The sequence below is a fragment of the Macaca fascicularis genome, chromosome 5 (assembly GCF_037993035.2).
Source record: "Macaca fascicularis isolate 582-1 chromosome 5, T2T-MFA8v1.1".
NCBI lineage: Eukaryota > Metazoa > Chordata > Mammalia > Primates > Cercopithecidae > Macaca > Macaca fascicularis.
In genome coordinates this window covers 106,147,487-106,175,021 of record NC_088379.1, presented here as the reverse complement: position 1 = coordinate 106,175,021, position 27,535 = coordinate 106,147,487, and the positions used below count along the sequence as shown (strand labels likewise).

At 34.6% G+C, this 27,535-nt stretch overlaps 1 protein-coding gene across 2 annotated transcripts in view; it reads left to right on the top strand.

The window, feature by feature from the left end:
* Window positions 1-10,303: 10,303 nt before the first annotated feature.
* The window catches only part of EMCN (endomucin), a 118,777-nt gene continuing 101,545 nt past the window's right edge, over window positions 10,304-27,535 (top strand). For both annotated transcript variants that reach the window (XM_005555542.5, XM_005555540.5), the window contains exon 1: window positions 10,304-10,493. In XM_005555542.5, the coding sequence (XP_005555599.2) occupies window positions 10,427-10,493 (67 nt within the window). In that variant the 5' untranslated portion in view covers window positions 10,304-10,426. The remainder of the gene's footprint in view (window positions 10,494-27,535) is intronic.

Here is a 27,535-nt window from a genome sequence, read left to right as displayed (position 1 = left end):
CTCACACCAGTTAGAATGGCGATCATTAAGAAGTCAGAAAACAATGGATGCAAGAGAGGATGCGGAGAAATAGGAATGCTTTTACACTGTTGGTGGGAGTGTAAACTAGTGTAACCATTGTGGAAGACAGTGTGGCGATTCCTCAAGCATCTAGAACTAGAAATACCATTTGAACCAATGATCCCATTCCTGGGTATATACCCAAAGGATTGTAAGTCATGTTACAATAAAGAGACATACACACGTATGTTTATTGCAGCACTATTCACAATAGCAAAAACTTGGAACCAACCTAAATGTCAATCAATGATAGACTGGATTAAGAAAATATGGCACATGTACACCATGGAATACTATGCAGCCATAAAAAAGGATGAGTTCATGTCCTTTGTAGGGACATGGATGCAGCTGGAAACCATCATTCTGAGCAAACTATCACAAGGACAGAAAACCAAACACCAAATGTTCTCACTCATACGTGGGAACTGAACAATGAGAACACTCGGACACAGGGCGGGGAATATCACACTCCGGGTTCTGTTGTGGTGTTGGGGGAGGGTAGAGGGATAGCATTAGAAGAAATACCTAATGTAAATGACGAGTTAATGGATGCAGCAGACCAACATGGCAAATGTATACCTATGTAGCAAACCTGCACATTGTACACATGTACCCTAGAACTTAAAGTATAATAATAAAAAATATATAAAAAATACTTATTTTGGGAAAAAATGAAGAAAAGAAAGCAATATGTTCCATACAATACAGTAGATAATGAAATTTAGAAATTTCTTTTTGTGACAGAAGCAACAAGAAAAACAGCAACACAAATAAAAATAGAGATGCTATCCAGTGACATATAAAAAGGGATTTCATAGAGAGATGACTCGGTTGGGTCACAATGGATCAGTCTAGCTTTCAGTTTAATAAGATCAGAAACTCAGATTTATCAGCTGTGGAGTATTAAACCAAACTAGTTATATTCAGAAGAGACTGGTTGTATAAAAACACAAATTTTAACTTATTAATTTAAACAGAGCATAATTCCTGCTAAGGTGATGGGTCAGCAGGCTATTTTTTCAAGAAGAGAATTCTACTTGGTAGCAAACTTATAATTAGGATTTTTTTTGGACAGCATGAAATAACACATGGTATTATAATTAAACTTATTGGACAGAATGCCTTTATAATGGAATCACACCTTGATCACTCTATCTCAAACTTGAACATTCACAAAAACATCTCAGTTAAATAGAAAGAAAAAGCTTTTTCTAAAAGTTTTTAGAAAAACACTGAGAATATAACCATTTTCCTTCAAGAGTTAAAAGTATTTTTATCTTGTTCTATAAATCAGGATGCAAATATAATAAGATTCAAAAGGGAATTTATGAATTATAATTACAGGCAATTTGGAATATTTGGAATTTAAGGGCTCAAATCATAAGAAATAATTTTCTTGCCCATAGCCTGGACTCATTTCCATTTGAAAAGATCAAGCCAGGTTTAATTAGCTATGAGTTGGCCATGTGAATGAAATTTATAATTTAATATAAAATGGTAAAAATTTCATAAAAGTGAATTTCTGAAATATTGTCACTGATTTTCAAAATCTGAATGTACTGATGTTAAGAAGGCTTGATAGGAGTTAATTACGAACACTTAAAGAATCCTAAAGTGAATGCCTTCTGTATGGATGTCAGCAGTGAAAACCAAGAAATGCTGCTGCTACTTTTTAAGTAGTCGGAAGCACACTTAAAAATACATATATATACATATATATATTTCTTATGTATAAAAATATATATACATAATATATATTTGTGTGTGTGTGTGTGTGTGTGTATACACATACACATTTTATAATGATCTAAGTCAGTAATTATTAACTGAGGTTGACTATCAGAATCACTGGTGGATTTTTTTTCTCATATACATGCCTGGCTTCTACCCTGTACTTTCTAAACAGAAATTTCATGGGTGAGGCTTAAACATACATGTTTTTGCAAAGCTCCATGGGGTAATTCTGATGCTTAGATTTGAGGTTAAACACGGGCAAAACTGCTGGTATTGTAGTGTTAGTACAGGATATTAGAATTCAAAACCTAATGGGACAGGAAATTTGGATTCTATGATTGGAAATGTGCTCAGATGCAGCACTCATCTGCTTGTGAAAGCCATTACTATGTCATTTCCTCTGACCAAAGGCTGGATTTGAAAGAATGGGTTGGGTTGGGTCCCAGCTTTGTTGTTCATCCAAGATGTTTTTATGTTTAGTTATATATATGGGGTGGGAAATTACTAAGCCAGTGCTAGTTTAATAAAGTTGAAAACATTTGTAAATAGCTTTATTTGATGATTAAATGAAAATAATTTATTTTGAGAAGTTGGATGGAAAATCAATCTGCATTTTACTAAAATTGTTTGCATTCTAGCAAGGCAGGGAATTTGATAATGGCCATGTTTATAATTATTAACACCCTGTTTCTAAGTTCCTGAGATTTCAGGCCAGCCCAAGAATCAAGATAGTGATGGCACAATCTGAACCTGAGGGGGCGCGGGAAACAAAAGCCAGGATGTGAAACACAAGTCAAGGGCCAAAAAGTGATCCATGAGCTTTCAACTGGGTCAGTGAGGCTGCAATTACATTTTATTGCTAAATGGAGCAGGTGATTGGGGGAAAGTTGGTAGAAAACAAAACCCAATATAAGATCTTCCCAAAAGGTTGAGGTCAGAGCTGAGAAGTCAATCTATTTTATTTAAAAAGTTAATTATTTGGTGTCAGACTAAAACTAAGGGGATAAATGACTGAGACAAAACTTCTGTCATTGAAAAATTTACTGTCTAGTGTGAGAGGCTGATGATGTCTGAAAAATGTGACCAATTCAGTTTTAATTTCATCCAGTAACATTTTCGGCCAGACACAGTTGTCACACCTGTAATCCCAGCACTTTGGCAGGTAGAAGGTGGGAGGATCACCTGAAGCGAAGAGTTTGAGACCAGCTTGGCTAACATGGTGAAACCCTGTTTCTACTAAAAATACAAAAAATTAGCTGGGCATGGTGATGCATGCCTGTAATCTCAGGTACTCAGGAGGCTGAGGTAGGAGAACTGCTTGAACCCAGGAGGCAGAGGTTGCAGTGAGCTGAGATCATGCCATTGTACTCCAGCTTGGGCAACAACAGAGAAACTCCATCTCAAAAACATTTTCAAGAGAAGGTAATAAGAACTTTCACTGGTCAGGATAGGCTATGCTATGCTTCAGTAACAAAATAAACTTGAAATCTCTAGGGTTTTTATAATTTTTGGTTTTACATTTAAGTCTTTAATCCATCTTGAGATAATTTTGTATAAAATATAAGGAAGGAGTCCAGTTTCAGTTTTCTGCCTATGGCTAGCCAGTTTTCCCAGCATCATTTTTTAAATAGGGAATCCTTTCCCCCATGCTTATTTTTGTAAGGTTTGTCAAAGATCAGATGGTTGTAGATGTGCAGTCTTATTTCTGAGATCTCTATTCTTTTCCATTGGTCTATGTATCTGTTTTTATACCAGTACCATGCTGTTTAGTTTATGGTAGCCTTGTAGTATAGTTTAAAGTCAGGTAGTTTGATGCCTCCAGCTTATCGGAATAAACAGCTAATGTATGAGGGTGTATAACTTATACCCAGGTGATAAGTTAATAGGTGCAGCAAGTCACCATGGCACATGTTTACCTATGCAACAAACCTGCACATCCTGGACATGTATCCTGGAGCTTAAATTAAATTAAATGAAAAAAATAAATCTCAGTGGCCTAATACAATAAATGTTTATGTGTTGCTCATTCAAATTTATAGTAGATTTGTGGTCAGGGTTGGAGAGCTCTGCTCTACAGTCACTCAGGGACTCAGACTGCACCATCAGGAATACAGGATATCAAGGTCGCATGAACAAGAAATTGAAAACATAGAGTACGCATATCTGCTCTTCTATGCATTGTTCTGTAAGTGACATATGTCATTTTTGCTTCAAACCCCTGCCAGAACTAGTCACATGGGCCTACCTAATACAGAGAATTAGCCATTCAGTAAGCAGTAGAAATCTTGGCCACAGATCTATGCCAGTTTTGACAAGAGTATTGGGGGAAAGGTGTAGAACATTATCATTTGCAAAATGTCTCCACAGGAGAGCAGAACACTGATGTGAGATACAATACCCAAAGACAACATCAAACTAAACTACCAGTAGGTAGACGCCAATCTGAAGGGTATAGGCTAGGCTAAAAGAATCCTGGAAGAGAGTAACTAAAAAAGATTGGGAATGAAGTATAGGCAAAGAGTAAGAAGTAGTTTCTTGAATCCCTGAGGATTAGCCCAGGAGCCATTAGTAAGGTAACTCCTTCACTGAGTTATGTGTAGGAAGGGTTTGTTAGGAGGAATAAACCAGTGCAGACACTCCATTTCTATTATAACTTAAAATTTACATGTTTCTATGAATACCAGGACACTGGAAAATACCAGAATACTCTTTTTGTTTGGAAAAAAGAAAAAAAGTTTACATTTTTTAAAGAATTACCTTCAACTTTCATTGCTCTGGAAGTTAGGAAGTGAGAAAGAAATATATCGTACTTTTACGTTGATTCAGATCTGGTTCTGTGAAAGTTTCCTTTGATTATTACACAGAGCCAGACAATGCAAAAGGGGACTTGGCAGACTGAAAGCAAGAACTAAATGGGTGGACAAAAGGATTATTTAAAATATAATCATAGATAAATTAATCAAGCTAGATGGAGGATATATATGGTAAAATGTGAATTGCATTTAGGTGTCATACACTTAAATGTCACATTTTTGTATGAACATGCATGTAAAAATTCCTGGCATATGCCAGACACCCAATAATTTTTTAATAGGTGCCATATAAGAGAAGAATATTTCTGTAAGATACTATTCCTGGAACACCAAAAATGAGACATCGAGCAGAAATCTTGGACATGAAGTTCATGACTGGCAATAGCTAAGTTATATGGAAAGTTGAACAAACTGTTGAAGAACTTTACAGTTGCCCTGTTATTCAGAATTTATTTACATATTCCAGAATTCCAAAGAAATAATCATCTCAATGCTTCATTAGATACAATTAAGATTGATTATTGATGTATTAATATATACTAGAAATTATAAACTTCTTGGAAAAATCTGATTTTTCCTACTATTATTTACATAATTTATGAAAATTATCCCCTGCAACTGAGTTTGTCTAGGAAGAATCCATTTATGACACTGATTTCCAGAGCTTCTTAAGGCAGATGAGGATGAAACAATGGTACTTGGACTTTTTAAAAAGGAGATTTGTCCAGTAGGAAAATGGACTGCCTGACAGAGTAATGAGCCTCAATCATTTCATCTGTTAGCATGGAGGCTCGCTCAGCATTTGCAGGGATGTTCCTGTGTTAGGACAAATTTGTACTAAATTAACTTTTGTATGTCTCATCTCTGAGCCACTTTGGTTTTATAATTTCCCTGTATTCATGTCCTTATATATCAAGAGATTTATTCAAGTTTAGGGAGTTGATGTGAGGTATGAGAACCATCTTTACATGTTGAGGAGTAAAATTGGGATGGACAGTTGGAGAATGTGAGAGATAAGCTCTTGAGAAATTTCAAGAATCAATTTGCTATGATGCTTTCCTTTCACGTGAGCAATAACAAAATACCACTGGCCTTGGGTCACTGGGAGTTGATTAATAGGAACATGGTAGGTGAGAAAGATAGTGATTTTACTGGCATAAGTTTGGCCAAATGGCTGGGCCCTCCCACTGTTGATGTTCATTATCCATTTTGGCTCTGAGGAAGGGAGACTTAATATCTCAACAATCATTGGCTCTAAATATCTCTTTGGTTTCAGCTCTGTTCCCACTAATCTTCAGGAGATCACCCAATTCCCATTTCAAATAGGCAAGTAACAAAAATAAGCTGTTTGAGTCCATCTCCACTGAAGAAAGCACTTGATATTTAAAGTAACTTAAAGTGGAGCATAGAACAAATTCCTGATAATAAGAGTTGGGATTCTGTACAATCAGTTCAAACCAATATTTTGTGACTCTCATCATCTGAATATTTCTTAGGAAATTTCTTAATCACTCTAGAATAAGACGGTTTATATAAAATCATAACAACTGAAAGATTCTAGAAGTTTAAGGTTAGTAGGTTTTTTTCTGTTTGTTTTAATATATACTTTTAGAAGACTTTCTGGAATCTCACTTAATTCTCTAAACCACATTAGAAAGTTGGCATAATGTTTATCCTATTTATCTGTGGGGAAGCTACGCATGGAGAGGCCAAATAGCTCAGCACAGAGGGGCCAAATAGGTCAGTAAGTCACATAAAACTAAGGCAGAGACAGGATTTGAACTCGAGATCACGCTCTTTGCCAGTTCATGAAATTACTTCTTGGCTTTCCTCTCATTTTAGATAATTTTATTCAGGGAAATGAGCTGGCTAAGAGGAAGAAGGCAAGTATGGAAAGAGAGTTTAATTTGGGGCCTTAGTAATGGTGCTATCTGAATAAATCTTTTCCGTGCCGCATAAGCTAACATAAATCATGAGTGTTGGAGTCTTCATTATACAATTTCTTCAGTGTTAAAGATGTCAGTGACAGGCCTTGATATGCATTTGGAAAGATTTCTAAGATTTCTCTTGCATGACCTCCTAGCAGCTACCTTTTCTTTCGACAAGCAATTCAGAAGATTAATTGTGAGGAAGATTAATTCAGAAAAATAATTGTGAAACAAACAAACAAAAAATAAGAGCAAAGACATTTTTTCATCTCTCAGGTTAGAGTGGTTCAGTTCTCTTCACATATTTTCTTTTATTAAAGTGCTTTTAAATCATACACTTCCCAATAATGAAAACATTCCAGCAGGTTAGAATACAAAATGTTGAATAAATATATGTATAAATATACACTCAAAATATTAAATTAAACAAAATGTATAGGTCAAGAGAAGTGTTAGGAGCTACTCAAGTTGAGATAAAGAGGCTTTCACTGTCCAAGGGTTAAATTTTAGAGCAAAATCTATCAGGATTCAACTTAACTTTTCTCTTTCCAACTTGAAAGCCAGATTAGTGAAGGCCACCTTTTGGATATAAGTGAAAAATGGTATTAAATAGATTATGCTCTGCTCTTGAGTAAGCAAGAAGACTTTTAAAGGGTGCAAAAACAATATCTATTTAATCTAGAAGATCTTTTTATGAAAAATTTTAAAATGTGATAGAAACTACCCATAATTCATTTCAGAAGATAAGCAATGTAAACATTTTGTATCTTACTCTCTCTTGCTCTGTATATGTATGTATATGTGTGTTTACATATACACACATATGCATGTATATGTGTATATACACATATACAGGTATATAGGTATATACACATATACATACGTATATACACATATACATATACATTCACATATATACATGATATGCATATGTATGTATATGCATATATACATGCAACAAAGTGTCATGAATATATTTCCACGTCTATGAAAAGTTATCTAATTAGTATTTTGTGGCAGAATAATATTCTTCCTTAACAATTCATGTTTTGACAAATTTTTGTAGTTACATGGACTTCAATGAACATCTTCATTTCCAGAATAAGTTCCTAAACATATCATTGCAAGCTCAGAGTGTGGTTATTTAACTGTTTTGATGTACATTGCTAAGTCACATCTCAGAAAGATCATACCCCAATAATGTTAGTTACTGTATTTGAACATTTATCAAAAATGCATATTGTCATAAACTATACGTAATTATATATAAAAGGCAAAATACGTTGTTTCAATGTTGGGATATTCGTTTCTTTGATCTCTGGTGTGATGAATATAGTTTTGCATTTTACTGGCCCTCCATTTCTTGTGTGACTTTATTTGCCTTTTTTCAGATGTAGAGTCATTGATTTTTAGATCAGAAGTTATTTTTAAAGATAAATTATCATGTGCTGTTACAAAATTTTTTATTTGCCTGTTAAACTCACGGTGTGTTGTGCCAAAAATATTTTAATTTTTGTGTAAGCAAATGTACGAAGTCTTTCTTTTATGTGCTTTGCCTTTAGTGTCATGCATAAAATGTTCTCTTTACCCCAATTATATGTAGTAGCCCATATTCTCTCCTGGAACTTTGTGATTTGTTTTTTAAACTTAAACTTTTAACATATAAGATTAACATGTAAGATGTGGTATTTTAAGTAAAACAGACACGTAACTTTAACATTTTCTTAGATGGTTAACACATTGTCAAAAAAACCCCACAATAAATATATACCCTATTCATCACAGTTACTACATGTCAAACTCATCTATATCTTCTCTCTCTCTCTCTCTCTCTCTCTCTCTCTCTCTCTATATATATATATATATATATATATGCATATACACACAAGCATGCATATGCAAACACATATCTGTAAATATATCTGTGTGTATAGTTATGTAGATAGCAACAAATATAAATATTTCTGTGTCTGTACTTTCTATTCTATGCCACTGATCTGTTTGTCTCCCTTGGCAGTCATTACTGTTTTAATTAAATATTTTACTTTAAAAATACCTTCTGATTTAGTAAGGCAAAGCTGACCCCTCCCCCCATTATTACTCCTTTTTTTTTTTCTTTTCTGTTCTTATATTCTAAAATTTTTTTGGCTAGCTATTTTAAGATATATATTCTTAGTTTTTGGTTTTCATCAACAGGCCCTTTGTCTTTTAAGTAACCTTAATATTCTATTGTCAAGCTTTCTTAGAATAGGTATCTAGTGTACTAAATGGAAATGCATAGCAGTCAGTGCTGAGAAGTCCACATGTCATCGAATCCCTGAAGAAATTATTGTGACCAGCATCAGGGGTGACTCTGAGTACTGACAACTCCAGTGTTAAGAATACAGAAGGAGCAGGAAGTGAGGCAATGTGAGTGTTTGACTGTGATTTCACATGGCCACACCCCAATTTATTTCTGGAAGGTACATGTGACATCTATTCACATATGTTCCTATCTTTATATTCTCCAGGATATGCCAAATAAAGTAACAACCCCCAAGGCAGTCTGTTTTAGAAAATCAATCAGAAGAGGGTAAAATACAATCTTACTTGTGCACAAAACAGAAACTTAGTTCTTCTGACCCCTGGTATAACATTGGATAAAACAAGTTAATGTTTTTTCAATGTTTTGAGCAGTTGACTCAGTCTAACTCCTTTTGTATGAAGTATTTTCCAGCATGGTGCAGCAGTGAAATGTGTGCCCTCCTTGCAAACAGGTAAAGGTATAATTTTTGAACATTTTTTTTTTTGCGGGGGATGGGGTGCAAATGAATCTACACTGATTCATTGACACTATTGTCCAGTAAGACCTAATGAGTAAAGGTACATAAAAGGATGATTAGCTAAAATGAGACATGAAGCCTGTGACTGAAGAAAAATATTAAGTCATTGACACACACAGGGGTTGTACCCAGGATTGTGGCAGTGTTATCACTACGCTTTAATCAGTCACGACTGACATCAACGTGATCCTTACTATATAGATTATCCAGCCTGGTTGGCATTCCAGTCTTAAAGAGTCAACCTCTCCCAGCTTTCCTGATGTGTGATGACATTTCACCCACTGCCATTCCAATGCTGTCCCCTAAAGAAGAGCATTCATGAGGTGTTATAAGTAATCGTTCCTTATTCATCATCAAAGTCCTTTAGTAAAAACCAGGAGTGACCAATAGACATTCACATGTCTTTGCTTAATTCTATTTAAAAATCCTGAAAAATTTCTCTGTACGCTCTTTAAAAGTCTTCTTGCTTACTCAAGAGCAGAGCATAATCTATTTAATACCATTTTTCACTTATATCCAAAAGGTGGCCTTCACTAATCTGGCTTTCAAGTTGGAAAGAGAAAAGTTAAGTTGACTCCTGATGGATTTTGCTCTAAAATTTAACCCTCGGGCAGTGAAAGCCTCTTTATCCCAACTTGAGTAGCTGCTAAATGAGGCCCCTTTATAACCACTTCAGAATGCACTTTCAAAACAAAAGTTAGAAGGCGCTGTGATCCATTCTCAAGAAGGATCTGTTTCTGTTCAAAACCAGTCCCGACCTTTCTGTTGAAGAAGAACAAAATAACGTAGTAACAAAAACACAAGTAGCTGCCAAAGGAAGAGAGAGAGAAAAAAAAAGAGTTCCTGTAAGGGACTGAAACAATAAATCTCCTCTCTGCTGAACTCCCAAAGGGAGTGTGTGTATTTCCTCCAGTTCTTTATCAGAGCCCCCAAAATAAGTAGGAATGGGCAGTGGCTATTCACATTCAGTACACCTTTTCCATTTGCTAATAAGGCCCTGCCAGGCTGGGAGGGAATTGTCCCTGCCTGCCTCTGGAGAGAGAAGCCATTGACACCATCTACGGGCACCATGGAACTGCTTCAAGTGACCATTCTTTTCCTTCTGCCCAGTATTTGCAGCAGTGAAAACAGAACAGGTATTTTTGTCTCTTATTCCTCTGGTGGTACGGATTGGAAATCACTTAGTAGGTGACTCAGCCTCAGTTTACTTTCAGGGATCTTCCCCTGACACTTAGATGCAGCAATTCCTTTGATGAGTTGAGTGTTTGGATGTCGACTTGGAGTGCATGGAGAAGGCTTGAGAGAGACGGTATTTGTTTCTACTGAAGGGAAATATTTGCGGGTACAGCAGCCTGAAAGCATGTTTGATGAAATCACAAGGTACTGGAAATATACAATGGCCTCTTTAGAGTATAAAAATCTAGGAATAGAATGCTGGTTAAAAATGTACTCTCTCTCAAAAATGTATTCTTTTCAGACACAGCTCAGAAATAATAAGATTGGCATGTGTAGGTGAAAGGCTGTAATCGGAGATACTGTATTGCAGATGTTAGCCTGTATTTTTCCCAACTATATTTTCAGCTCTGATAGATTGAGAAGTTGGATAAAGCTGCCTAGGGAAGTGAATCTTAATATTTTGGGGTAGGGTGAAGAGAGAGAGATTCATTTGATTACAGTCTATAGACTTTTGCTGAAGAAATATGCACATATCTAAACATATACATACATTTTGCATAACATTTCAGGAATTTATACACATAAAAATCCTACCTATTGACGTCTGGTTAAGAAACTCAGATAAAAAATAGGTATGCATCTTCATAAGCCTTGAGTATATTAATGGACAGTATCGAGAATGATTTACATTTGACTTTTAACCCTTCCTGAGTGATTGAAAATAAAGTTAAATTTAATCAATATTTATTAGGTTCCTACCCTGTATTAGAAGGAACATAAAAACAAGTAAGATGTCCTTGCCCACAGTGGTAAATGTACTATCTGGAGAAATAAGCATGTGATTTTAATACAAAATAGATTTAATAAATATGAAAATCAAAGTACAAACTACCATAAAAGAACACAATTGGTAAAGACTGATTCAGACTCTGAGGGATCTTGGGGGAAAAAAAAGCAAAAACATTGATTTCTAATTTTATTTTGCTCATTCTCAATTTAAAAGAATACTGGTTACAAAATTCTAATTTACAGTGATAATGTTGGAGGAAAATAAGTACATCCCTCCTTGAACAATTTTGATTTTATCAGTCATTTCTATGTAAATATCTATGTAAATTTAGTACAAATTCAAAAACACTTCAAATTCACATACATTTGCCCACCATGCATGTTGGAGTTTCTGGGGTTAAGTTGCAGCAGGTATCAAGGCCAGAAAATTCAACTTAGAAGAGTTACTGGAATTGGATTTTTTTAAGTAAAGAATATTTATGTGGTGCCACAGAAATCATTGCACTAGCTTATAAGTAACTTCAGTCTGCTTGGGGAAGATTGATAGAAATCTCAATGCCATGGAAATTATTGCTCACAATTAGATGTGTCAGATTAGTATAAAGTCTGAAAGTCTGGCTTAGGCTGCTCGCTGCTCCAGGTCTGCAAGCATCGACGGGTACAGTACTTTGCTAGCATTGTTAAACTCTGAATAGATCATTCACCCTTCCGAAAGTATAGTGGAATAATATCAATAGAAGTAGCCTGCAATACCTGACCTTGAGAAAGACATGAAGGTGAAGGACAACCCAGAGATGTCCTGGCAGGTTTTTCCATTATGGTCATTTCGGGAAAATACAAACCTCCTATTGCTTACTGGTAATGAGCCTAACCTGTTAACAGTGTCTTCTTTCTAATGAACTGTTAACCCCTTTAGGATAATTTCCCATTTGAGCAGAGACAATAGTTACATAATAACTATCTCCTTCAAGTCAGCTAACAAGTCTACTTGTTAACTGAAGGCTAGTATTTGTAAACAAACAAACAAACGAACAAACCAAACCAAACCTACTCCATTTGTCTTAGAAGAGGAGGCTATAGCTCAAGAGTATAAATTGGCCATCTGAGTGGAGCATGAAAGGACTAGAAGATAGTTTCCCATCTACGTGTATGATTTTGTTGTACCTGGTTCTGTGTTTTTTTTGTTTTGTTTTGTTTTTTTGCAGATTGGGTACAGGAAATAAAGCATTTCCTAAGCTGATTGAGTACATTTTTTTTCCTTAACTCCCAGTTCCAGATACACATTGATTTCAGAGTTTTATATGTTCCTCAAACTTGGGAATGATTAACATATTTCATCAGCAAAGTCGATTCTTGAGGGCGAGGAGGGAGGCATTTCATCTGCTTTAAATTCACAAGCTGTCAAGCAGATCCATGCTTTTTTGCATAGTAATTTATTCCTACATAACGATCTTTTAGATAAATTGACTACTTTTCTCTTCTTCTGATGTTTTTGTCAGATTTAACTAAATGCAATATAGTTTTTTTGTGCTGTTTGTGAAAATCAAGGGAGTCTTTCTACATCACAGTCAGTGAGTGACTTTTTATTACTTGGTTGGTGGTATAATATTTTTCAGTCTCCAATTTGGAAAGCTGTTCTATTGAAATATGTGTGGGAGATTTCTGAAAGGGAACTGCCATTCTTTCTTAAGGTTTTCTAAATTGTGTTTAAAACTGAACAGACCCCTACAGTGGCTTTTAAATCTAGATGTATGGATGAGCTTTTGACTGTCAGGACTGAGAAGTTAATGAAGAGAGATTCCTCCAAGAAGAAGAAAACAATATGTGTTTACTCATCAAGTGCCACTTGCTTTTTGAAATTTACCTTAACTTGGGAAATATTAAAATGTTGTAGGCATTCTCAGACAGGGACAAACACCATTTTCCATTTTCTTTATTGGTATATGAAGAAGGATTTAATTGCTTGGAGAAATTCATTTGTTAGTGATTGAACATTCAATTTCATGAAAAAGAAAGATTAAACACACTATCGGCAGACTCCATGCTAAATATTATAGGTTTATAGAACTTAATAAAACTTAGCCCTCACTGTAGAAGTAGGGGAGAGAGGAAGATGAGGGAAGTTATTATAAGTTTGATTATATTGTAGGCTTTAAGAGGTAAATGAAGAATGACAGAAAATTTACAACTAGCCTGGTTTTGGATATAAGGACATCCAAAAAGGCCACATATAAAAGTGGAAATTCTTATAAGCTTTGAAGCTTGAAAATCAAGAGATTCTAGATGAACGGAATTTATTGAGTAGATACGTTGAAACATTGGTATATTCTAGTCTAGAAATGTAAAGAGGTCACAATTTGGGAATAGTTAAGTACTGAGAAATAAGGTTGGAAATATAGCCTCAGGAGATGTTGAATAGCAGGATGAGAAACATTGACTCATATAGTTAATTAGTTTGAGTCTGTAAATGTGTTTGAGTATGGGAATTATATGATCATGGCTATAAAATGGGAAGATTAATCTGTCAGCAGAATACAGATTAGACTACTGGAGTCAAGAGAAATAAAAGATAGGGAAACTAGTTCAAATGTCATTGCCAGTCTGAAAGTGTGTCAATAAAACAAAAAGAAGGGTCTAGAAAGAGCTTTAAGGAAGTAGAAAGTGTGTGAGTTGACATATCATTGACTGGCAATGAAGGATAATGTGACTGAAATGCAGAGACAGAGTTTTTTAAATACCAGAAACAGGAAAATGGCTTGGGAGCAGAGATTAGGAAAGATATGAGGATACAGTTTAGTGAGAAAAATGATGTTTGGTTTTGGACATGGTGATTTTGAAATCCTGATATTTATGTAGAGATGTTCAATGGTAAATTAAAAGTGTCTGATGCATAGTTGGAATGCCCCTGGAGCCAGAGGTGATGTTGAGAGGTGAATGTTCTTTAGTCCTGAATACAAATATTTCTTAATCTTGCCCATTGTAACATTAATAACAGAGAGAAGCAATATGTCTTTCTTCGGATGCCCATATATCTAACTCTCCTAAGGCACTTATTTCCAATTCTGTCACAGTTATTTGTACGAATGTCTTATTTATCTACTAGGGCTATATTTGTTACAGATTGCTCAGCAACAGTTCTGAACACATAATAAGGACACAGTTATCTGAATGAATGGATAATTGAATGAAATAGTTGCCTTCTTATTATTTTCATATTTTAATTTCTTCCTATGACAACCACCTAACAGTTTACTACCTTGTCCTTATGAAAAAGTTATGGATGAGTATAAATCAGAGAACATAATATAGAAAAAAGTCAATTATTTTGATTTCAGTTATGAAAGTGAGCACCAAATATAAGGGAAAAGGATTCTTATCAAAGGTTAGCCAGCTCTCAAACTATAACCAGTATGGGGAGGAATCTAAACAGAACCAGCTCTACTTCTTTTTGGGTATCAAATACTCATTGTAATACATTCCTATAGTTAAAAGTATTCAAGGAGATACCTTATTCCCAATCAACTTCTCAAAAATACAAAATGGCTTTTTTAGAAGCGAAGTTTACAAAAATAAAAGTTGGAAGAAAGTTAAAAAAAATACCATACATCTTTATTTGTCATTATAGGTAAGGTGAGTTGCTTCAGAGTAGATAATTTTGCTAAGTACTTCCATTGAGCTTAATCCACACCAGTATCTCTAACCTGAAATGAGTAGTCTATTGTAGGAAGACTGAACCAATATAAAACAAATCGAAATGGAAAAGTATTTAGTCTGCAAACCATTTCTTTACATTCTTTCTTCACTGCTGATTTTTAATAATCCCCACCTAAAAGTAGAAGTGATCATTCTAGAACTCCTACTTTCAAAAGATGTGTACAGTTGTCAGAAACAAATTATCTGGCAATTTTATCTTGAAGATTGTAGTTACCCAGAAAACTAAGAAAAAATGAATATTTAAGGGTTTCACAAAGCTTTGAATTTACTAGACAACTGCCCATCCTTTCCTTTTCATTGGTGAAGTTACATTCCAAGCTGCAGTTAAATATTTTAACTTGTGAATAATTATCTAATTCAAGTTACTCACATTCTTTTTTTCTTGGTAATCACCTTCCAACTTCTTCTTTGTCTTTAAGAACAGTATGAGATGCACGTTTCTAAACACTGAATGTCAGAGTTGGAATTTTTTCTTTTTTTGAGATGGAGTTTTGCTCTTGTTGCCCAGGCTGGAGTGCAACGGTGTGATATTGGCTCACTGCAACTTCTGCCTCCTGGGTTCAAGAGATTTTCCTGCCTCAGTCTCCCAAGTAGGTGGGATTACAGGCACCCACCACTATGCCCGGCTAAATTTTTTTATTTTTAGTAGAGACAGGGTTTCACCATGCTGGCCAGGCTGGTTGCGAACTCCTGACCCAGCCTTGGTCTCCCAAAGTGCTGGGATTACAGGCATGAGCCATCACGCCCAGTTCAGAGTAGGAATTTAAGTAACTTTCAATTCCTGTGTACTGAATCCTTTCTAGCTACTGAATTCCTATCCATTATAGGTCTGTTAGGTTAGGCTAATAGTACCTTTTGGCTGATTGAAGAAGCTCTCTCAGTTAGCAAACAAGATCCTTTTTGTACTGTTGCACACAATGGGAAACAGTGGTGTCAATTACATCTAGAAAGGGCAGTATATGGTTCCCAAATTTGGGGCAACCATAAGAAAAATAGATTTTTAAAACTTGAATAGAGGTTTCATATCCTGTAGAATGATATATATGGAGATAATCATACTTAGTCCCAAAGTAGAAGAAGTCACCCTATGAGCATTAGATTCCTGTTGTGTCTTTCCCTACATCTTCTCCGGCCATGTTTACTCCAGTTATTGCTATGGCAACCAGCTACGCACAGGGGTAACCTGACAGCTGCTTGCCTTACTTTAACGCATGTATCCTGCTTTCTTTCTGGTGCTATTCTGATATAAAGGTGCGTTTCAGAATCTGGCATTATCAGATGCCTGAACTAGAAGTGCAGGAGCATTAGCATTCTTTGAGACAGCTCCTGACAAAAGAGGGAATGGAGCCACTGAATACATAAATGCTTTTCTCTTATATTCCTGCTCCAGTTTCATTGTTTTAGTCCTTTATTCCTCTTCCTGAGATAAATTTTTTTTTTAATAAACTGTCTGAACAGAAGCCCTTGTTTCAGCTCTGCTATTTAGGAAAATCCAGGATTTATTATATTTCTTGATGAGAACATTTTAGTTTAGATGGTAGTGTATATCTAACTAAAGATTAGTTTCAGTTTCTCTGACACTCTAATTAATATGTACTACCCTTCTTCTTTTTCATTTCCAAAAAATGAAATATCTTTGATCAATCTTTTGTTAAATAAGCTTAACAATATTCTAAACAGATTCCGTTCTAAGGCAATTATTTGCCTGTTTGCAGTAATGAATTATACTGTGAGGTTAGTAGTAAAAAATGTTGATGTCATTGATTTTATTCTTTCTGTGCTTTTCATCTGAAATGTGAACTGTTTTCTTAAATCCGTTGAATCAGTCATACTCTAGCTGAGACCTGTATTGGTTGTGTCAAAGACCAGAGAATGGAGATCACAGTTGGGAATGGTCCAAGTTAGCCCAAAGAAGTATTGTCACAACATTTACTAGCATCCACCATTTATTGTGCCAGGCACTTTACACACATTACTTTCATCACAAATTTCAAGGCCAGTTTTATCCCATCTTACTGATTAAGAAACAGATGCTCGGAAATAGTATAAAGTTACACAAGGGTGGTGTGGCTTAAAATCAAAGCAAGAACTGTTGCCCTTCAGCTACCTTCTGTTGTAGTGACACTTCAGTAAATTGAGTTTTCTGAAAACGAATAAGGATAAAGACTTGCCGCTCGAGTAATTTAGAAGTCACTACTGCGCCTCACAGCAACTTCAGCCTTCTAAACTGACAACTAAGACTATAATGCCATAAATGAATTTTTACTTAGCAATAATGTTTTCTTAATATCCTGGATTCAATTAATTCTTAGGCGATGGGTTGGAAGCAGTTGTAGGCATTTGCCTACCAGTCATTGTTATGTTGGTTGAAAAAAACATGTACTTGGCTATAAATGTCAGTGAAGCTAACATAGGACTTGGAAAAGAAGGAAAGAAACAAAGAGGAAATAGCTATCAGTGAATTAATCATTTGGTGTCACATTTATAATTCTTCTGGAGACACATTGTCTGAGTTCAAGTTCCAGCTCTGTCACTTACTAACTGTGTAAACTTGGACAAGTTTCTCAACTTTTGGTTTCCTCAGCTGTAAAATGGAGATGATTGCCTTATGTGGTTCTTGCAATATCTCTACAAGGAATTACCTCATAGGGATATTGGAAGAATCACACAAGGTAATATGCAGAAAGCACCCAAAATAGTGTCTGATATGAGACAAAAGTTATATAAAGTTTTGCTGAGTTTTGGAACTCATATCCTGCACTGTAGATAAAATATTTTATTTCTAAGTTGATTCCAATCCAGAAGCAGAAAATATTTAAACAATTATAATGTTAATTCTCACAAAGTAAAACATGAGCATCTGAAATTTTTTCACAATAGAACTGATGTGAGATACTAGTAAGATGACTGCCAAGTAATATTTTAATCACAATATATGCAGGCACAATTTTATACATTATATGCAAACAGGTGTATTTTCTCAAATGCTTTTCAGATTTGTGTTATTTAACTTCATCTGTAAACTAATCACTCAAATTAATAAGCAAAATTGTGTTTGTATTTAATAAAAATTCTAACGTTTTAGTCTGAAAATAGTCAACATCCTCAAATATTGTTACTACTCTCATAAAGTATTGAATGTAGATTAATCTGAGAGCTTAAATAAGTTAGTGGAAGGAAACACGGTCTTAATGTGAAAACTTTAAGGAGTCTAGCTTCTAAGTATGCTCAAATTGACCCAGACATTAAATCTTTCTTAATCTCAGTTTCTGCATGTAAAAAATGGGAAGAAAGATACATGTTGACATGGTATTGGTGTTACATGACAATGGCAATACCCATTTTAGATACTGTGCATGTCATAAATTACTAAAACATTAGCTATTATTGTATAAGTTAACATTAACTCACAGAATCAAGAGAGAAATAGGAAACCATTCCATAAATTTGAGAACTTTCCCTTACTAGTTGGGCCTTTAACTACCATTGTATCATTTCTATTTTAGCCATAATACCTTTACATAATTTTTATGGCTGTTCACATCCAAATGGCCATGTGTTGAAATAATGCTTCAGTTATAAAAATCACACACACAAAACATGGAAAACCATTTGTGTCACACATTGAATTTATTTTTAACTGAAGTGGGAAAAGAAATACTTTTTTGTGGTATGAACTGCGAAATCGCCCTCCTAGGGTGTTCAGCAAATGTGAGAACATAAACGTTGAATTCTTGGGCACTCTCCCTGGGATACAAAGACCACTCCTACATTGATCAGCTCAAAGCCATTGTGACGACTCTAAACAACCACGAGACTTCCCCAATTATCTCTCTCTGCAAACCCAATTTTTAGAAGTGGGACTCATCTTTTTTTTAAATGCACAGAGTGAACTAACTTAAAGATTCATTAAGTAATTGCATTATTGGGATTAGAATAATTAAATCATGTGATCAATGAACTTTTTATTTTTTCTCTTTCCTTTTCATTTTTTGACAGCCTCATTTGTTGGGTACAGGATTTTTTATCAATTAAAGTTTAAAATTCTAAAGGTTTACAAAGGAGAAGAAAAAATCATTTAAACATCTATTATTAGGTTTTGTTACAACTTAACTGTATATGGGAAGCAAGGACAATTTCTAAGTGATTCTTTTTGTGTGTGTTTCCCAAGACCTATTTTTGGGCACATAGGTGATATTTAGTAGCTAGCCCTTGCTTTAATTTGGAGAATTCTATTTCTTCAAAAGTCAGCAGAGTTGAAAATACCCAAGGCATTCCTAGATTTGTTTTCAGTTACTTGAGGGCAATATTTATTTTTATCCCTGTTCTCTGTAGAGGGGACGCAGTAAGTGTATTTTGGAATACTCTTTTGGTTGGCTAAACTTATTTGATTTGCTTTATGAAGTTGACCTACCATCTTACTGTTGTATAAATAGCAGAAAATACTTAACTTTGAATTCTAGTGACTGTTCAAATCATACCAGAGTGTCGTGAATATCTGAATACAAGTGCCAAGTCATTCCTGTTTCTTGCTCACATACACAAAAATTAGTGATTTGTAATTCATCAGGTAATTCTGAACCATTCAGATCAGATTAGTCCCCACCCCCACCAGGACAGACTGTAAAATTATGAAAATTCAATTGTAAAGGCACTTTGATTACGTAGTTTGCCTTTCCAACTTTGAAGTATTAATTCAGTATGTTGAGTAATTAACTTTATCTTAATCTTGTGCAGAAGCAAAAGCACCAGATAATTCAGTTGTTCCTAGATTAGTAAATAAGCCAAACACCCTTTGTGCAATTGATATGAGATAAACCACCTTGTTCTTTGTTAAATACAGAATCCTTTCCCCATAATACATATGCTATTCATTAGAATATTACATAAAAGAAAGGGTACTTTCACTCAAAAAAAGAATATATTTGACAATATACCAACTTTCTTATATTTTTTCCCATTGAGCCCTGACTGGTGTGACAAGCCAGCATACTGTAGTGGTGAAGAATACACTGAACCTTTGAGCCAAGAGCCCGTGGGTTAGTTACCAGGGGCCACATGCTTGCTGTGTGACTGAGGCAGGCAAAATTTTTAACCTCTCAAGGCTTTAATTTTCATGTCTATAAAATGAGTGTTACCACACTCATTTATGTGATATGAAAGATTTCTTCCAGATCTACAGTTCTATAATCTTTGTGTTAACAAACAATTCTTATATATTTTGCCTGAAGTTATCTTGCTTCATTTTCATCCTGTTATCACTAGATATGCTCCTTCTGGAGCAAAATGTTTTATTCTATTTCCTAATGTTTATTTCCTTTCGAGATTTTTCAGTTAGGGATGTTAGAAAGCATCTGCTTTGCATGTAAGAGGCCAATTCCGTGTCATGAGAGACATTTCTCATAGTACACATCAACAAAAAACATGTTTTTCATTTCCCCATGTGGTCTCATTTATATGTAAATGGGAGATATTTGTTAGGAGTGGGGCTAGAAAAAAATACTTGGAGAGAGGGTGGGGAGAGAAACCAACATCCAGAAAAAAAGATTGAGAATAAAAATGAGGTTTAAAGAGATTGAAGAAATGACAGAGGCAGGGAGAGAGAGAGAAACCGTCTAAGAGAGCTGGGAAGCTGGGAAGAAGAAATGGGGAAACTCATTAATTGCTCTAAGGATTTGAGAAGAGTATTCCGCACAGGCCCTCTAGCCACTCTTACAAGGCCAGTACCCAGTGGAGTTCTTCCTTCTTGCCATTAAAGCTCTTGCCAATCCTTCTTCCCTCCATCCACTCGATGTGAAGTGTGCTCTTTTCACTGTCCCATATCCACAAGGTAAGCAGAGATGTTTACCTTTCAAGGAAAGTGTTAGAGTCTAGGGCTTTCAGGGAAAATGTTGGTATAAATTTAATGTAAATTATTATTATTATTTTTTGCTTGTACTAGTTTAGGACAAATTTGGCCAAGGACAGATTTGGTTAAGACAAATATTAGTTGAAGTGCTGAAATCTCACTAGGCATACAGGCTTAAATTCCAGCTTTGTTTGACAATCTCCTCGAAAAGAGGCGTCCTTCATTCCCTAATCATTATAAAATCACATCAATTGCTTTCACTTCTACTATTAATCTCCCTCATGTTTTCATTAACATTGAACGATCCTGGCCTCTATCCTATAGGATTCTCAAGAAATCTAGCCACCTTTAATAATAGTTTTATTACAGAAACAATTATGGTATTCCCTTCAAAGTTTCAAGTGGGATCAAGATGCATTAGATAATCCAAACACAAATATTTCTGGTTCCCAGAGAACTGTTAACTGTAAGAAGAGTTTAATAATATATAGAGGATTAAATTACTAGCATTTGTGAGCATGAAAAAAAAATGCAGAAGCTATACTATGAATCTAGGCTAGAAGGGTAGTCAAACTTCTAGTATCAAAAAACAGCAGACTGAAATTTGACAACTGGTACATCAGTCTGCCATTACTTAATGAATTAGGATAACTTACATGAAGAATTTAGCAGTCTATCTTCCAGAATTTACAAGCTAGCAACCCTTGACCTCTAACTTGAATGTGTATGTTGTTTGACCACACTAAGCATATAATATACCAGGTGTGTTTTATGACTGTATAAATATTTATAAATATTTTAAAATAAGGAAATTTTGCAAAACAACAATAACAACAATAAAAGAAATAAAGTTGTATTTTCAAGGTTTTTTTTTTTTGACAAATTGGACTTCATATTCCCTCATGATATTCAGTTAGATCTGAGTAATAAGCAGCCCTTTAAATTGAGAAATGCCCCTTATTTCTACAAACATATATGTATTTAAACCCTACATTATCCTCTTTCACCTCTCTGCATGACCCATGGGCATTTGGGTCAATCTCATCACCTATTTCATAGTAGCTGTAGGGTTTTGTCTAAGCTTTAGGCATACAATCTGCAAAGCTGTCACCATGTTTGTAGTGACTCAATGGATATCGAAAAGATAGGGTTCTAGTGGCCTTTTTCTACAAGTAACTAGGCTTGCCAGCTCAATCTGAGAATTTTAAAGACACATTCTAGGTGCCAAATCTTTCCATTTTTCATAAAGATGATTGCTTTTTTTTAAATGTTACTATAAATAATTAACTTAGCAGTGATTATCACTCTTGTCTCATAGTCTTAGGAAAGCAAGAAACTTAGAAAATGATTTAAAAACATAGAAAAACCACAAATCATAAAATGTAATTAAAATTCTATTTTATTTTTGTTTCCCACTCTCTCTTTAATATTGATTTGGTGAATATAAACGTTTCATCTTTGATGAAACTATTGGAAACCTATGGCTTTTTTGCTAACCCTTAAAAAATGGACAGTTCTGTGGACAACTAAAGTTTCAGAGTGTATCAATTAGAAATTAGAATATATGATCCAAAATTATAATTAAAATTTCTCTCTTGTAGGTCATGCCAGTGTGGAGTAGAATTCTACAAAGTGGCTTTTTTAGAGGTTCTCTATTTTTCTGCTTTCCTGTTCCCTCTCAAGCTCCTTTCTGATCAACTGTACCGGGAGCAGAGTAAGGAAGAAGTGAGAGCATGAATGAAAGATGTTACTTGATGTGACGCCATAAGCTGTGCTCACATTCTGGGAGATCGTTAAAACCCAACTGCTGAATGGTATACTTTCAAGGGTTCCTCAAAAGTGCACTTTTCAGCCTCTCTCCTCTGTAGTTCCTTGGCTCACGTGAATGGATACCTATTCTGCGAGTTCACTGGTTACCCCTTCCAAAGCACTGGCTGTCCTTGTTAACTGAGAGCTTCTTCATGTTCCCAGTCCTCCAGGTAGAGCTAAGGAATGGAATTCAGGATAATCCTAAGCCCACACTCTCATTCTCTCTCCCTTTTATTTGGCCCACAGGAAACAGTCCAGTACCTCTTTCCCTGGCAACATCCAGCAGTGCAGGCTTATTCTCAACATGGCTAACAACTCTCCCGGTCCTACACCAAGGCAGTTAGGCAGCTATCAGCTCTCTTTAATTCTCTGGATTTCCCAGGCGTGAGTCAGATCCTAGGCTGTTATGCCTTCTGACTGTATGGATCACAAATTAAAGTAGGTTTGGATTGAGGGAGCAGACAAGCCCTTCTCCTTGGGGATGGAGGAGGTGGGAATGGGATTCAAAGATAATATTCGACAAAGACAACCTCTTCTCAGATAATTCTCTCTCTCTTTCTCTCGCCGCACACATACTTTGATGTTTTTTATGTCATGGAGTAGGTAAAGGGTTTCCAGGGTTTATCGAACAAGTTATAGATCTTTTACTTGAAAATCTGCATATGGTTATTTTTCCCATCTTTTTGTAATTTCACATATCTAGATACCTGGTTAAAAACGTTAGTATTCACATATTGTGCTTGATATCTTGCACTAACATTTCCTTTGAAAATAACTAAAGATTTGAATGTGTATTTTCCCTGAGTTTAATATAATTAGGTGATAAATCAATATTATAATTAAAAAATAAAATATCTGTATCTTTCCCAGCCTGAACAATATGACAAAATCCTATCTCTCCAAAAGAATACAAAAGTAAGCCAGGTATGGTAGTGCACACCTGTGGTGCCAGCTACTCGGGAGGCTGAGGTGGGAAGATTACTTGAGTCTAGGAGGTCAAGGCTGCAATAAGCCATGATCACACTACTGCACTCCAGCCTGGGTGACAGAGAAAAACCTTGTCTTAAAAATAAAAAATAAAAAAGTAGATTGGTGAAAATAATAAAAATAAAAGCCAAAACTAATGAAATGGAAAAGAAATACATAGTGCAAAGAATACCCATGTGTAATGATAAGGTTGGTAAGCCTCTGCTGATACTAATCAAGAGGGCAGAAACAAGTGAATAGATTGAAAAAGGATATACTACTGCAAATTCTGCCAAAATATAAGTATAATAAATACATATTATGAAAAGGCTTATGCCAATAATTTTGAAAATTTATGTAAAGTAAATAAATTTCTAAAAACTACAGACTATCAAAACTGACTCAAGCAGAAATACAAAACTTTAGTAGGCCTTAAATTGTTAAAGAAATTGAATCAGCAATTAAAAATCTTCTCACACAAAAAATTTCCAGCCCATTTGGTGTCACAAGAAAGTTATACAAAACATTCAAATGATAAATAAATTCACTTTTACATAAGCTCTTCTACAGAATAAAAATAGAGGTTTTATTTTCCAACTTATGTTATAAAGTTAGCTTATTGTTGAAACCCAAATCTGACAAGAATAAGAGAGAAATGCTATAGACCAATCTCATTATGAAAAATGATTTTTTAAAAGCCAGAAAAACCTTTAAATGATACTTTATTGTACCAAATTGGGATTATATTATCAATGTGAAGTTGGTTTTGCACTAGAAAATCAATTGACATAATTCATTACATAGAAAAATAAAGAGAAAATATATGATAATCTCATTGAGGCAGAAAAACCACTTCTGCACGTTCAATATTTATTGCTGATAAAAATGCTTAGAAAACTAAAACAATAAGAATTTTCCTAATCTAACAGAGCAGCTTCAAAAACTATAGCAATCATCATGAATAATAGTAAAATATTAGCATTTTTGAGACTAAACATAAGACAATCTTGCCCAACAATCCTACTTTTATAAAACTTTGTACAAAGTATCCTAGCTAATGATGTAAAACATGAAAAATGACTATATTAAGAATTGGAAAGATAAAAAATCAAAATTGATATTATTTGTAGATGATATATGACATTGATATAGGAGTTAAAAAGAAATCATTTAGGCAGTTAGTAAGCATAAAAGATTTCTTGGTGGAATTTCCTTTTAATAAAAAGCAGCCCCAAAATCATTTTTTCTCTAGGGCAGCCTGAAAAATCAAGCCGCAAGCATAGATACGGAAGCTTGCATAGGTAAATGCCTGCAACTGTACCAATAGAAAAGGGATACCTGGAAGCCAGGTATATTCAACATGGAGGTTTTCTCTTCCCTTTTCTTTGTTGCCACATGTGCAGGTAACCTGAGGCCAGCCAGGTAAAGATCGCATTTGCATAATAAGAAATTAGGGTGGGACGGCCAGCCTCTTTGTGAGCTATGTAAACGTCACATCTGGTCCAACCAATCCACTATGTTCTATGTAAATCAGACACCACTTCCTCAAGCCCCTCTATAAAGCCAACTGCATCCTGCCCTGAAACGGAAGACCTTTTTGGAACCTCCCTTCCTCTACATGGGGGAGCTTTTCTCTTCTTTCTTTCGCCTATTAAATTTTCTACTTTTAACCCCACTCCTTGTGTGTCTGCATCTTCAATTTCCTTAGCACTAAACAGTGAACCTCGGGTATTTCCCCAAACAAATGACACCACGTCAACATGATTGTTAAAGTACAGTATTTATGAGAATTTACCAAAAAAAAAAAAAAAAAAACCACACACACACACACACCCACTAGAATTAAAGAGTTTATCAAGGTCTCTGGATATAAAGTTTATGAAATCAGTTGTATTTCTATTGATGCAACAAATAATTAAAAAAGAAAATGTAGCAGTATGCCATTTACAGAAACATAAAAAAGCACCTTTAAATAACTATAATAAAAGATGTGCATTATTTGTGTGAGAATAATTATAAAACTTTATTGAAAAGTTAAAGAAAATTTGAAATATGGAAAAATATACCATGTTAATTGGGCAATCCAATATGTGGAATAGAAGAAGCTTTTTATAATTTTGTATAAAAATGCACAAAACCAAGAAAACCTCAGTAATTTTTAATGAAGAAAAACAGGAAAGGATAACATACTCTACCATTTATGAAGTCCCATAACAAAGATATAGTAATTAAAACAGTCAAATTGGTGCAAGGTAGACAAATCAAGTGGCAGTCACACTGATGCCACATAGATGAATAGAAAAGACTAGAGAGCTCTGAAACTGACTTCCAGATATATAGATCTCTGATATAAAACAAAGATGGTACAACAGAGCCGTGAGTAAGGATTGATCTTTTCAATAAATTCTGCTGGTACCATTGGGTAGCCAGTGGAAAAAAATAAATTAGACTCCTACATAGCACTACATATGAAAGCTAATTCCAGATGAACCATTGATTTAAATATAGAATGGAAATCTTTGGAACTTTAAGAAAATATAGGAGAACAGCCTTGTAACCTTATTTCAGGAAAATACACAAAAAGGAACTAACCATAAAAGAAAAGACATACATTTCATTGCATTGGAATTAAGTATTCTATTTATCAGAAGACACAGTGGCAAAATTGAAAATACAGTCACAAAATGGGAGAAAATATTTGCCATGTATATATAACCACCCAAAAAAATGACTCATCTTAATATAGAAAAAAAACCCTCCAAATCAGTAAGAAAAATAAACATAACCCAATCAAAAAATTTGGCAGACTTAAGTACTTTCCTTTAATGCAATAATAGAAATAGAAATATGTTTATAACAGAATTTTTGAGAATAGCCCCAAATTAGTAACAGCTCAAATGTCTATCAATTGTAAAATAAATATGTAAATTATGCTTTATTTGTTCAGTGAATTGTATATAGCAATGACAATGACTACAGCTATAATCAATAAAATGAAAAAAAATAAAATATACTGAGCAAAACACAATGCCTCAATATGTTGCCATTTACATAAAGGTAAAACACTGAAATCTAAACTATATTATATTCAAATGTACACATAGAGAGTAATTCTATAAAGAAAGGCTAAGAATGATTACCGTAAATCAGATTGGCAGTTACCTCTAGAGTAGTGAAAGAGGGATGTAATTGATACATTTACATTCCCAAGGAGATTTTACACTGCTGGTAATATTTTATTTTTTAATTTGGGTAATGATTACACCAGGTTTTGCCCAACATTTATTCATTATGTTTACATTTATGTTTTGTCATGTTTTGGTCTGTTAGCTTTTACAGTTGTCACAAATGTTAGGCAGAAATAAATAAAACTCAGATTTTGAGTTTAAGAACTTTAAATTGAAGCAGGGAATCTATTAAAAGTCTTACTGGGGAGAGATGGTAAGATCCTTCAGGGTCTTAAGAATGATTAGTACTTAACTGAGACTGAAGATATTTAATTCAAACATTTTAAGAAATACCAGGAAAACTTTGGAGAGAAATGTCAGTGGCCTCTGATGTGTTTTGTGACAATAACAAACTCTTTTTTACGAATAAATTTCTATTATCATTATTCTTTGTACACTATTTGAGGATTTTCCATTTCCCCACATCTCTAGAACAAATCCCCTATGAACAAAGAAGATATACTGTATACTTTTAAGCTTTAATTTAGCTATTATCAATTTACTCTCAATGATACTCTGCTATTCTGAATTTTAGTTTCTCATTAAGCCTTACCTATTTAGGGTTAAAAGACTCACATGTAAGCCTTGCTTAGGCTTGTCATTTTTTAGGGAGATAGCTTTCTGTAAGATGTGACTGCCTCAAAGTATG